The sequence below is a fragment of the Peromyscus leucopus genome, chromosome 2 (genome assembly GCF_004664715.2).
Source record: "Peromyscus leucopus breed LL Stock chromosome 2, UCI_PerLeu_2.1, whole genome shotgun sequence".
NCBI lineage: Eukaryota > Metazoa > Chordata > Mammalia > Rodentia > Cricetidae > Peromyscus > Peromyscus leucopus.
The window spans coordinates 145393575-145406673 of record NC_051064.1 but is presented as its reverse complement, the minus strand read 5'-3'; the positions used below and the strand labels follow the sequence as shown (position 1 = coordinate 145406673).

The window sequence follows — 13099 nt, the reverse complement described above, 5'->3', positions numbered from 1 at the left end:
AGGACTTGGTCCCACTGCCTGGTTGCCTCCCAAACTGATCAAGCCAATCAACTGTCTCACCAATTCAGAGGGACTGATCCAGCTGGGTGCCCCTCAGCCTTTGGTTCATAGTTCATGTGTTTCCATTCATTTGGCTATTTTTTTTCAATAATTGAGTAAAATGGAAATTTATTATAAGCCACAGCCATCCTAGGGACCTCCATGCTATATATATATAGCCTCTATGGTTCTATGGGTTGTGGTCTGATTGTTCTTTATTTTATATCTAGAATCCACTTATGAGTGAGTTCATACCATGACTGTCTTTCTGGGTTTGGGTTACCTCACTCAGGATGATTTTTTCTAGTTCCATCCATTTGCCTGCAAATTTCATGCTTTCATTGTTTTTCTCTGCTGAGTAGTACTCCATTGTGTATATGTACCACATTTTTTCCATCCATTCTTCCGTTGACGGGCATCTAGGTTGTTTCCAGGTTCTGGCTATTACAAATAGTGCTGCTATGAAGATAGTTGAGCACCTATCTTTGTGGTATGATTGAGCATTCTTTGGGTATATGCCCAAGAGTGATATGGCTGGGTCTTGAGGTAGTTCGATTTCTAATTTTCTGAGAAACCGCCCTACTGCTTTCCACAGTGGTTGTACAAGTTTACATTCCCACCAACAGTGGAGGAGTGTTCCCTTTGCTCCACATCCTCTCCAACATTGGTTGTCATTGGTGTTTTTGATCGCAGCCATTCTGACAGGTGTCAGGTGGTATCTCAGAGTCGTTTTGATTTGCATTTCTCTGATGATTAAGGATGTTGAGCATTTCTTTAAATGTCTTTCAGCCATTTGTAGTTCTTGTTTTGTGAATTCTCTGTTTAGCTCTTTAGCCCATTTTTTTAATTGGACTGTTCAGTATTTTGATGTCTAGTTTCTTGAGTTCTTTATATACTGTGGACCAAGCTGTTTTTATTTACTATAGCTCTATAGTAGAGCTTGAGGTCAGGGATGGTGATGCCTCCAGAGGTTGCTTTATTATACAGGATTCTTTTAGCTATCCTGGGTCTTTTGTTTTTCTATATGAAGTTGAGTATTTTTCTTTCCAAATCTGTGAAGAATTGTGTTGGGATTTTGATGGGGTTGCATTCAATCTATAGATTGCTTTTGGTAAGATTGCCATTTTTACTATGTTAATCCTATCTACCATGAGCATGGGAGATCCTTCCATTTTCTGATATCTTCTTCAATTTCTTTCTTTAGAGATTTAAAGTTCTTATTAAAAAGGTCCTTCACTTGTTTAGTTAGTGTTATCCCAAGGTATTTTATATTATTTGTGGCTATTGTAAAGGGTGATGTTTCTCTGACTTCTTTCTCAGCCCTTTTATCATTTGTATATAGGAGGAGGGCTACTGATTTTTTTGAGTTGATCTTGTATCCTGCCACTTTACTGAAGGAGTTTATCAGTTGTAGGATTTCCCTGGTAGAATTTTTGGGGTCACTTATGTATACTATCATATCATCTGCAAATAGTGAAAGTTTGACTTCTTCCTTTCCAGTTTGTATCCCTTTGATCTCCTTTTTTGTCTTATTGCTCTAGCTAGAACTTCAAGTACTATATTGAATAGATTATGGGGAGAGTGGACAGCCTTGTCTTGTTCCTGATTTTAGTGGTATCGCTTTGAGTTTTTCTCTGTTTAGTTTAATGGTGGCTGTTGGCTTGCTGTAAATTGCCTTTATTATGTTTAGGAATGTTCCTTGTATTCCTGATCTCTGAGTGACATTTCTAAGCAGCAGAGATGCCATTCTCAGGGTATGCTCCAACCACTCCTTGCTGATATCCAGGCCCTCATTCCATCTGCTTATTCAGTTTGAACTCATCTTTAGTGTGTGGGAAAGGCACTTACTGGAACACTCGCCAGCTCTGCCTATTTGTCACCCAGCAGCTAGTCACATAGGAAAGGAGGGAAGCTTCAAGGAGATGAGTGTAAGATTTGATTGTAAGCTCCTAAGAACAGTAAAAATAGCAGTGAGTAGCTGATGCTTGTTGAACACCCATTGTATGTCATTCTAAATTCTCTACATATAAAAAGAAACCCTGTTTCTTCATAGCACTTCTGACACCATCTTTGTGCAGGCTTCTGTACACCTTCCATTTTCTAACTTTGTGGAAACCTGCTGGGAGTTAAGTCAGTCATGGTGCAGTTACCCGAAGTTAACTAGCTTGGGCCCACTGTGGACACAACCATAGTTCTAGTTGTCTCACGCTTCTGACTAACCAGTGACAGATTAGGGGGTTCCCACAGTCCCTCCCCAGGTCCAGTAAGTTGCTGTAACAGCTCGTAGAGAAGCTCGTGGGGAAGCACATTGGCTGGCTCTTTTACAAGGGGTGGAAGAAAAGGCATGGCTGAAGAGTCAGACGCATTGGTGTGTAGGGCAAGGGTGTTGCAGGGTCAGGAGCACAGGGACCTCTCTCGCATGCATTGGAGCATGCCCCCTTCTCTTGTGTATGTGCCTAGCAACTTGGTAATGATGAGTCTGGTATGTACGCTTTATTGATGAGCTGCTTGGCTCTTCCTGACAACACTTTATCTCTAGCCCCTCTCTGGAGGTCTAAGGAGTGTGACAGAAAGTTCCAGGAGTCACATAGTGAGTTCTTTGGAATGTGTTTTTGATACATCTTTTTTTTTCCTTTTCTTTTTTTTCCACGTGGAACATTTTATTATTAGAGAGAGAGAGAAAGAGATCGATATATCTTTATTTTGAGGTCACACTAAATGTTTGAGGCAGGAGGTTATCTGTAGTCAAAAATCTAGTTCAGTAGCACTGTTTTGTTTTTCTCCCCTTCCAGAAAAAGGAATGGACTCATTGTATCAGATGTGTCTGTGTATGAGCTGACAAGTTTGCTCCAAAGTTAGCTGTGGATGAAGAATTGCCAAACTATTTCAAGATGCTTTTACAAAAAGAGTCCTATATTTGTTAAGCCAAATAACAGCACAAATTATAGCATTTTAATGACAAAAACTTGCCTGTCTTTGTTTTTGAGGATTGGTTTTAGGTGGCAGTAATTACAAAGAATGCCTTTTCTTCAAGGTATAATGTGGATTCTCCTCCTTCCCTCCCTCCCTCCCTCCCTTCCTTTCATTTCTTGGTTATTTTTTGGGGAAAAAAAAAACCAACCTTATGGGATTCAGCAGTCAGTTCACACTCATGTACTTAAAATAGAACAAAATAAAACCAGTCAAAGCCCCCAAATGCTGACCCTTTTAAATACTTCACTGTGGGAGAGGCCTGCTTTATTACTTTGTGTGGCTGCTTTGGGGAGTTACTTCTCGACTGAGCAGAGGAGCCTTTCTTAAGGACTGTGTTAAGAGTCTTTTTAGCCCTGACCAGTACTTCCTGAATGACCTCATTTTATATCCAGAAATCCTGGGAAGGCTGCTGTGTTACACACTTGTGGTTGTTCGGTGGAGTTCCCTAAGGCTGCGTGGAGTGTGTCATTTGTTCAGATATCTGGGATCTGGCTCGCTTAGCTGTGCAGCTCCCCTCTCCTCTTCCGAGCTCAGTGTTGACTGATGGTTTCTGTGTTGGTACTGTCCTCTTCCACTTTGTACTTACACTTGCCTGTTGATGTTCTTGCTCGTGTGAGGTGTGTCTAATACGCAGCCCAGTGGCCCAGAACACGAAATACTGCTGACGCAGAGCCTGTAGGTCACTTGAGCACTTGTGCCCTGTGCCCTCACGTTTTATGACTTCTGAATGTGGGGACAGTTTCTTACAGAAAAACCCCATCTTACAGAAGGCATGTTTGGAGTTTTGGCGTATATTTGCCTTTTCTTTTTCTCAACCATAGCTTGTGTTTAAACCATAATTTCTAAGTCAGAGTTGCTCAAAAGCTTTGAGTTAATCTCCTTGAGCCCTTGATTTATTTTAGCTAACTACAGAGAGGATGGAGAGGTAAGTCAAGTGAAAGAGCAAAAATACTTTCTGTGGTTGAAGTAAACAGAGCACTAGGGCACTCTTAATGTGGAAACATTTAAATGATAGCATTTACCTGGTAATCATCCTTGAAAAAAAATGCAGGAAGTTTGTGTTACTGTTAGCTGTAATTACTGCTCAAGAAGTGGAGAGATCTCCGGGTTTTCACCTTTTATTCCAAAGCTGAGGAGTGAGCCTTGCAGTAGCAGCAGAGAACCATTGCTTCTCAAGCTGCCAGGGTGCACGTGATAGGGCCAAGAAGGAGCTGTCCCACGATGCAGAAGCCACACACAGACAGGGCTCTGAGGGTCCTGAGGACCCAAGGAAGAAGTTGAAACCAATGACTGGCTCACTCTGTAGAATCAACTAAAAGCACTCAGCAAGAAACGAGTCCCGTCCTTTCTAGAGAATCCCAGGGTTGGCTTTACTCTGTATGAGCAGAAGCCTGACATGGGTGACTCACCTCCTTTGTTTGCCTTTTGTTTCATTTCTGTGGTTACTTAGATGGGAAATGCAGATGAGTGTGGGGAGACTCGAATGCACAAACACCTTCCTGTGGTGACTATTGCAGTCCTACTACCATTAGATACTTTTTGTTTATATCCCAGGCTGCCTTCAGACTTGATGTGTAGCTGAGGATAACCTTGAACCCCTTCTGTCTCTACCCTGGATTACAGGCTTGTGCCACCACATCTAGTTTATTTGGTGCTGGGCATTGCACCCAGGGCTTTTTTTGCAGACTAGGGAAGCATTCTGATACCTTAGGTACATCTGCAGTCCCCTAGGTACATTTTTTTTTTTTTTTTTAAATTACAGTTAGCTTCTGTCTCCCCCAAAGCAGTAAATAGTTGAGAGATTTGCTTTTGTTGAATTTGACAAATTGGTATTTTTCTTGAGCCAAAAGACAGTGTCTTCCTGCAATGCTGCTGTAATTCTCCCCAGGTGTGGAATCTTTGGTAACAGTTTTGAAGATAATTGTGTGAGGTGGTGGGTGTCACGTCCCTCACTTTCTTGTGTCTAGGGTCTGAGGACAGTGTATCTACTGCAGAGTCTTTGAGAACCTAGGGACTAGGATGTGACTTCTGAGCTAGGAAAGGCATTGTTACTCCCTTATCTCTGCATTCCAGTTTTCTTTTCTTCCTCCTAGGAATCTGTGCCTTCAGCCTCTCCAACAGGTACCCCCAAACACAGTGTGAAAAAGATGACAAGCACAGAGGATCCCAAGGGACCCCATGGACAGGGGCTATTCATGATGCCTCCTGCAGGAATGGGCCTTGGCAGCCTGAAGAGTGAGTTTGTGCCCAGTGCCTCCATCAAGCAGCGTGGGCAGCAGGCCATGCCGCCTGTTAGTCAAAGTCCCAGCAGCCCAGGTAAGAAGGAGGAGCTGCACAGCAAAGGTGGGCCTGTCCTGAAGCCTTCTGGGGAGCTCTGTGGAGTGCGGTGACATGGCGGAGGGTGACAGGAGCTGGCATCTGTGTGATGACCAGGCTCATGCTGCATTGGAGCATGAGTGTCAGAGGTGCGTTTAGTCTCAGATAACTTCTAAAGTAGATTTATTTAGAAACTGCGATAGACCTGAAGAGGCTGTTGGTTGTCTGTGGGACTCTTACAGGTCCAGATGGCTCCCAGCAGATGGTGGCAGCCCGGCTAGTCCTGTGTCCTCATAAGCTATTACCCAGACCCTGTCCTTGCAGGCCATCCCTGCCCCCTCCCCCACATGCCCCAAAGACGCTAAGGTTAGTGTCAGTGAGGCTTAAGGGTCATTCTGCTATGGGTACTCTTGTTTTTTATTTTTTTATTTATTTTCTTCTCTGGGCTTTTTGGGACACGGCTCTGTAAATAGCCTAGGTTAGCTTGACCTCTACTTTCTGCCTCTGCCTCTCCAATGTTGTGACTGTGCTCCTCTTGTGAATGTAAGAACCCATCATTCTGAGCCTGGCCTGATCTGTGCTCTGGAGTTTTCAGTATGTCGTGGATGGATGCTGTGTTGGAAAGTGAAGAACTCAGTTGGGAGAGAGGCATAGTGTAAGAGGCGGCCGAGATGAGCTCAGGGCAGCTGCGCTGTGGGCAGTGAAGGGTGGCCACTGAGGGAGGGTCTAACTGCTTTGTTAGATAGACCCAAGGACTGGTGGACTCCCCGCAGGACCTCATAGTCCCAGAGGACAGAGCAAAGAGACTAATGGCTGTGCTGTCGAGAGATAATTCTGTTCATAATTGTGGCGTTTTCTTGAACACATCAGTGAGTCAAATGCCATTGTGTTTATTTGCATGGACTTATCCTTGTAGTACCCTGCTCAGGGTTTATCTCCCCTTCACAGGAGGGAGGAGATGAAGTAACTTGGCTTGTCATGTGGCTAGTAAGTGGTAGAGCTGGACAGTGAGTGAGTTTTGTAAGAAGATGTTGACCGGTGTGACTCAGACTCTGAGCTCTGTTGGCGGTACTTGGAAGGTTGCTGTGAACCACTCTGTAAGTGGTTAAGATAGTGACGGTTAGACATGAGCCAGCCTGACATACAGGTGGATGCCTGTGAGAAGAGATCTGGGGGTGGGGGTGGGGCACAGGTAAGGAGATGGCTCAGTCAGTAAAGGACTTGCACACAAGCATTAGGACTGGCGTTTGCTCCTCGGCACTCAAGTCAAACAATGACAACAACAAAACTGAACAAACTAGCCTATGTCTAATACCAGTGCTGGGGAGGTGGAGGCAGGGCATCCCTGGGGCTTGTTGGGCAGACAGTCCAGATTGAGTGAGAGACCTTGATCAAAAAATAAGGTGTAGAACAATTGAGGAAGACTACACAAGACACTTTGACAGCCACACACAAGTGAAGGTACATGGGCATTGATCTACACATGTGAACATGTACAAACATACACAATGAGATATGGAATGTCTTACAGGAATATGTCTGTTCCAACATCATTTCTCCTACCCAGTTGATGTTTTTAGCTAAAATTCGTTCATCCATGGTACCTGGCGTTGGATAAAGGCTGCGGTTTCACACTGTTTCCATGTGGTTCTAGGTTCTACAGCTGCTCCCTAGGGTCTCTGTGGTCATGACATCACTGTTCTATACCTCTCTCACAGATACATCCTGCTCTCATGGGTGTCTGTAGTACAACTGTACCATCAAGAACTGAAGAGGCTGCTGCTTAATGATGGGTGTTATAATACTCTGTTCCCTGTATATGTATATTAATGCATACATATTAACATCCCCTTAGTTACAGTCCATCCTGGGGTGGTACTTACAGAAGAAAGATATTAGATAAACATGAGCATTAATAGATTATAGTGCATGTTATGGGAAAGAAGAAAATTGAGGACTCAATGTAGATCGAGGTGGGAAGGTCATGGTACTGATGAGGCTGCCCAAGAAGCAAAGAGCATGGCCTTTGGGGAGATTTAAAGGCCTGGAGACCTGAAATTTGGAGAGCAAATGGGAGAATGGCTTGAAGTGAGGTCCGAAAAGTGGGCTGTGGGCTTAGGTAGGACCTTGTAGGCATTTGCAGGGAGTTTTGCATTAAACATAGCCACTGAAGCTTCCAAAGGAAGAGAACCTTTCAGTCTGTTTCTTTTTTACCCAGGCATTGTGGAGAGAATGTGGAAATATATAGGTACATTGGAGGATTGTTTGTGGAGGTGTTGTAGGCAAGGGTGAAGGTGGTTTGGGTTTGATCAGTGGTAATAGAAATGGTTAAACATAGTGAGTGTGTATTTGAAAAAAGAATTCTGCTGCTGGGACATGAGCAGCATGGCCAGGTGTGGAGGGCAGGGAGCAGCATGTGTTGGACACAGCTATGATGCTATGCATGGTGGGCTCTTGAGGCCCCCGATGGCCAGGTTGCTGAGTAGTATAGAGCAAGGCAGCAACTGGTTCTGATTTTCAAGGACAGGATGAACTGACTTTGACCCTGCAGTTTGCTCAAGCCCAGTCCTTTCTGCATGCTACTTTTGTCCTTACCTCTTTTCCCTTGGGTCCTTGTAGAAGACCATGTCTGCCTGCTGGATTGCATTGTCGTGGATCTGCAGGACATGGACATCTTTGCTGCAGAGAGACGCCCCAGAGAGGGCTCTCAAGCCTCTGACAACAGCAGTGGGGACCTGGTCTTCCCTTCCTATTTTGTGCGCCAGACAGGAGGAAGTCTCTTAACTGAGCCTTGTAGGCTGAAATTGCAGGTGGAAAGGAATTTGGACAAGTGAGTGTCTTATCTGAATAACGTGTAAGTATAATTTTAGTAGCTGGAAATCAGTGCTGTAAGGTAAGTGAGGAACACTTCTTCACCTATGTAGTGAATGTTGAATCCTTGCTATGTGCTAGACAAGAGGGCTTCTGTGATGAAAGAGAAACTGCTGCTGTCACAGAGCTTAAGTTTTTTTTTTTAGGGACATAGGAAGATAGTTAAATGTCTCTAACTTAGTGTTTGATTCGGGGACTCTTTTGTAACCTTACCTTGGGAACAAAGAGGGAAGAGTTGGAATTTAGCATGGCTTTAAGTGGTAATAGGGAGGTAGTGAGAACAGGCAGGGTATCTGGAAAAGGTGGGCATTTGGAGTACGTGGGCCAAGTGTAATAGAGCCCCTGAAGTCCATTCACTTTGCATAACTGCCCTGGTGCAATTTTCCCCCATCCATATCAGGAAGCCCATTTGAGAGTGCTCCATGAAGACTAAGGGGCTGCCCCAATTTACTCTGTAGTTAGCCTCATGTGCAGGAAGCTTGTGTCTGTAGTTGAGAGCAATCACTGATTCAGTTCTCATTGACTTCATAACTGCCTGGGAAACTTGATCCTAGACCAGCAGAGTCATGCTCGGGGTCAAAGCTTGGGTGTGTATTTAGCACTGTTGTGGCCTAGGGAGTACTCCTGCTTGCCTGGCCCACACATGTGGACTGAACGCACTGATTACAGCATATGACATCTTTCATTATGCTGCTTTGGTTTGGGAGAAAGCAGCATTTTGCATTTTAACTCCAGGGAAAGATAGAGAGTGTCTAGATAGCAATCAAAGAGATTTGCTGAGATTGGAGATGGCTCAATGGTTAGGAGAACTTGCTGCTCTTCTGGAAGACCCAAGTTTGATTCCTATCGTCTATGTCAGGCAGCTCACAACCACCTATATAACTCTATCTCTGGGGAATCTGATGCCTTCTACTGGCTTCCATGAACAGCTGCACACACATGCACACATATGCACACACATGCATGTGCGCGTACACACACACACACACACACACACACACTCACAAAGTCAAAAAAAAACCAAAGATATTTGCAATGGGTACACTTTAAAAAGTAGCCTCATTAAACAGTCCCTTTCCAGTCCCCAGGTTTGGGCAACTCACTTCATGCCATTTTCCATTTAGGTTTATTGGGGTATTTCTCTCACTGGAACCTGTTATTCTAGAGCTCCCTCCTGGTGTCCAGTTATGGTTGGCATGGGCTCTATTTGGCTATCTTGGCTTGGCTATCCTAAGGACTTCTTATTTAGGGACTGAACTCTTGGTTTTCTTTGCAAGCAATGGTTTTTTAAGAAGTACTTTTCTTCTCTGCTTCTCTAAATTCTCCCCTTCCCTTCAGTGCTGTGTGGGGTGGCACAGCTCTGTCAGCCAGCGAGAACACAGCAGCAGATGTGCTGTCCACTCCCACCCATCAGCGCACCACATGGCGGTGCTTCCCTGTTGTCCTTTGTTGATTGCATTCTTGCTCTTTCAAACTCTGTGTGGGCCTGGAGAGATAACTCAGTGGTTAAGAGCGTGTGCTGCTCTTGAAAGGCCCTGAGTCTGGTCCCCAGCACCTGTGTTGTCAGGTGGCTTTTTTGTAGCTTCAGGGGATCCCACACCTCTGGCCTCCCTGGATACCTGCACTCAGCATGTATACACCTTACCCCTGCCCCTCATGTAAATTAAATAAAACAAAGCAGTTTTATTATATATAGGTTTTCCCTTGCAGACAAGTCAAATTTATTTACTTATTTTGGGCAGTTCTGTGAGTCAAACCTAGGGACATAGTACATGCTAGATAGGTACCCTGCCATTGAACTATATATGTCCCCAGACTTAGAGCAGGTTTTCTTTTCTTTTCTTTTTTTTTTTTTTGATATAGATTTACACATCTTCCTCTTTAAATCCCAGTCCTTGAGTTCATGTATTCAGACCTTGTGTATGGAGGACCTATGATGCCTGCTGCACCCATGGAGGGCAGAGAGAGAGCTCTTTAGTCCTAGCATGAAGCATGTGTGTCCCGGCAGCCGTGGGCATCTTCAGTCTCACTCCAGCTCCTCCAGGCACTGTCAGGTGTTATCCTAATGAGTGTCCCCCTGTGCTCAGGAGGAAAGACTTGTTTCTTCTTCTGTCTCCTATGGGAGCTGGAGCTATGAGCTGGGCATCTGGTCCTTATGACTTCCCCAATTGGAATGTTTAAGCTATTTTTGAGTCTTGTGAGATTTTCCTTATTACTAGGCTAGTTAGGCCTGGTGTGGTTACACCTTAATCCCAATATTCAGGAGGCTGAAGCAGGTGGATTGCTATGAGTTCAAGACTATGGGTCACAGTATGAGACTGTTTCAAAAACAAAACAAGGCAAAACAAAACATAACAAAAACCCAAACTCAAAACCAAAACAAAACTTAGGGTTGGAGAGATGGCTCAGCAGTTTTGAGGACTGGTTGCTCTTGTAAAGGACCTGGGTTCAATTCCTGGCACCCACATGGCAGCTGAAAACCACCTATAGCTCTATATCTAAGGGATAAGATCCCCTTTTCTGGACACTACAGGCACTGCACACATGTGGTGTACAGACATACATGCAGACAAAACAATCATGTATGTAAAATAAAAAACAATTCGTTCATATGTGTATTTGTATGTATGTGTATGTTCATATTTGTGTGTGCACTTATTTGGCATGCTTGAGATGGAACCTGGGGCCCATGTGTGCTAGACTAATGCTCTACCACGGAGCTACATTCCCAGCTCATTAGATCTGAGGATTTTTTCCATGTACATGTGGGAGCTAAAAGTCTCTCTATAGATAAAGCATGGCAGTCACAGTAACATCATCATTGGAGATGCATGACTTTTTTTTGCCATTGGAAGTTAGAGAATAACTGGCTGATAATGTAGTAGCCACATTGTAGCCTTACATTTGGCTGTGCTGTACCAAGGCAGTTAGTGACTTATTTCTGAGAGTGGCCTCCTTTCTTTCTCATAGAGAAATAAGCCACACTGTTGCAGACATATCTGTCCATGGCAGTCTGTCATCTGTGCACTGCTCCCTGGATCTGTGTAAATACAAGCTGATCCGAGGCTTACTAGAGAACAACCTGGGGGAGCCCATAGAAGAGTTCATGCGGCCTTACGACCTGCAGGATCCAAGGATTCACGTGAGTGAGATAGAATGGGTGCTCCTCTGTAACTTGTAGTTTCTGCTGGTGGTCACCCATGTGGATATTCCTCCCAAGACGGTGGGGAACAGAAGAGGGGGGGTGGGTGGGACAGCAGGTGGATTAGATTTCTTTACCTTTGAGTTCATTTTCAGGTTGGCACCCTCACCCAAGGGTTGACTAGCATTTTCCTTTCACAGACTGTGCTGAGTGGAGAAGTGTACACTTGCATGTGCTTCCTCATCGATATGGTGAATGTGAGTCTGGAGCTCAAGGATCCGAAAGGAAAAGAAGGCACTGGCTCCCTAGCCAGGTCAGACTTTGATTAACTCTGATTTTACTGGTAGTAAGAACGATGTGAGAATGTATCCATTTCACATTAGCAGAGGGCAGAGTGCAGTGGTGGTCTGAGGCTAATGAAGTGTATAAGTGCTTTGTGTGAGTGCATGCATGTATGTGTGTGAGATCATGTTTGTATGAGAATGAGGTGTGTGTGTGTGTGTGTGTGTGTGTGTGTGTGTGTGTGTGGTGCTGATGATCAGGTACTGTAGAGTTGTGCTTGGGGGCAAGTGCTTTATTAGAAGTTTCAGTTTGGTTGTCCTATCAGCCAAGTCAGGTTAGCTTATGTCCTTTTAACAGCCTGCCCCACATACTGGTGACTTAAAGCTGTGAAGGTATGTTTTCCTCTCAAGCTAGGATGCTGGAGGACAGGCTGCTCTGCTGTTTTGTCTTTTGAGTGACAGAACATTTGCTTTTGTTATTCTTTTGGTTTTGAGGTGGAGTCTTGCTGTGTTACTCAGGTTCACTTTGAACTCTAGGAACACAGCCTCAATTTTCTTGAGTAGCTGGGACATGGGTATGTCACTGTACCCCATGTGCTGAGCATTTTGACAGGGCAGATTGAAAAATAAGAGCTCTGCAACAGTAGAAATAAGAGCTCTGCAACAGTAGAAATAAGAGCTCTGGAATAGTAAAAATAAGAGCTCTGGAACAGTAAAAATAAGAGCTCTGGAACAGTAGAAATAAGAGCTCTGGAACAGTAAAAATAAGAGCTCTGGAACAGTAAAAATAAGAGCTCTGGAACAGTAGAAATAAGAGCTCTGGAACAGTAGAAATAAGAGCTCTGGAACAGTAGAAATAAGAGCTCTGGAACAGTAAACATAAGAGCTCTGGAACAGTAAACATAAGAGCTCTGGAACAGTAAACATAAGAGCTCTGGAACAGTAAAATAAGAGCTCTGGAACAGTAGAAATAAGAGCTCTGGAACAGTAGAAATAAGAGCTCTGGAACAGTAAACATAAGAGCTCTGGAACAGTAAACATAAGAGCTCTGGAACAGTAAACATAAGAGCTCTGGAACAGTAAACATAAGAGCTCTGGAACAGTAAAAATAAGAGCTCTGGAACAGTAAAATAAGAGCTCTGGAACAGTAAACATAAGAGCTCTGGAACAGTAAAAATAAGAGCTCTGGAACAGTAGAAATAAGAGCTCTGGAACAGTAGAAATAAGAGCTCTGGAACAGTAAAAATAAGAGCTCTGGAACAGTAAAAATAAGAGCTCTGGAACAGTAAACATAAGAGCTCTGGAACAGTAGAAATAAGAGCTCTGGAACAGCACTTCAGTGCTCTGGTACACTTGGCACTGGAGCATAGTCCAACCAGTATGAGGGGAGTTGGGGGGCACCTTGCCCTGTGTCTATACAGTTTTGGCATAGTTCTGGGCAGAGCATCACTGGTGACTGCCTGGTGGATCAGTGTTT

The 13099-nt window shown here is 44.2% G+C and overlaps 1 protein-coding gene across 7 annotated transcripts in view; it reads left to right on the top strand.

The window, feature by feature from the left end:
- The window catches only part of Vps13d (vacuolar protein sorting 13 homolog D), a 234045-nt gene that overhangs the window by 60781 nt on the left and 160165 nt on the right, over nt 1–13099 (top strand). For all 7 annotated transcript variants that reach the window (XM_028860132.2, XM_028860131.2, XM_028860135.2 and 4 more), the window contains 4 exons: nt 5106–5328; nt 7948–8158; nt 11170–11341; nt 11542–11654. In XM_028860132.2, the coding sequence (XP_028715965.1) occupies nt 5106–5328; nt 7948–8158; nt 11170–11341; nt 11542–11654 (719 nt within the window). The remainder of the gene's footprint in view (nt 1–5105; nt 5329–7947; nt 8159–11169; nt 11342–11541; nt 11655–13099) is intronic.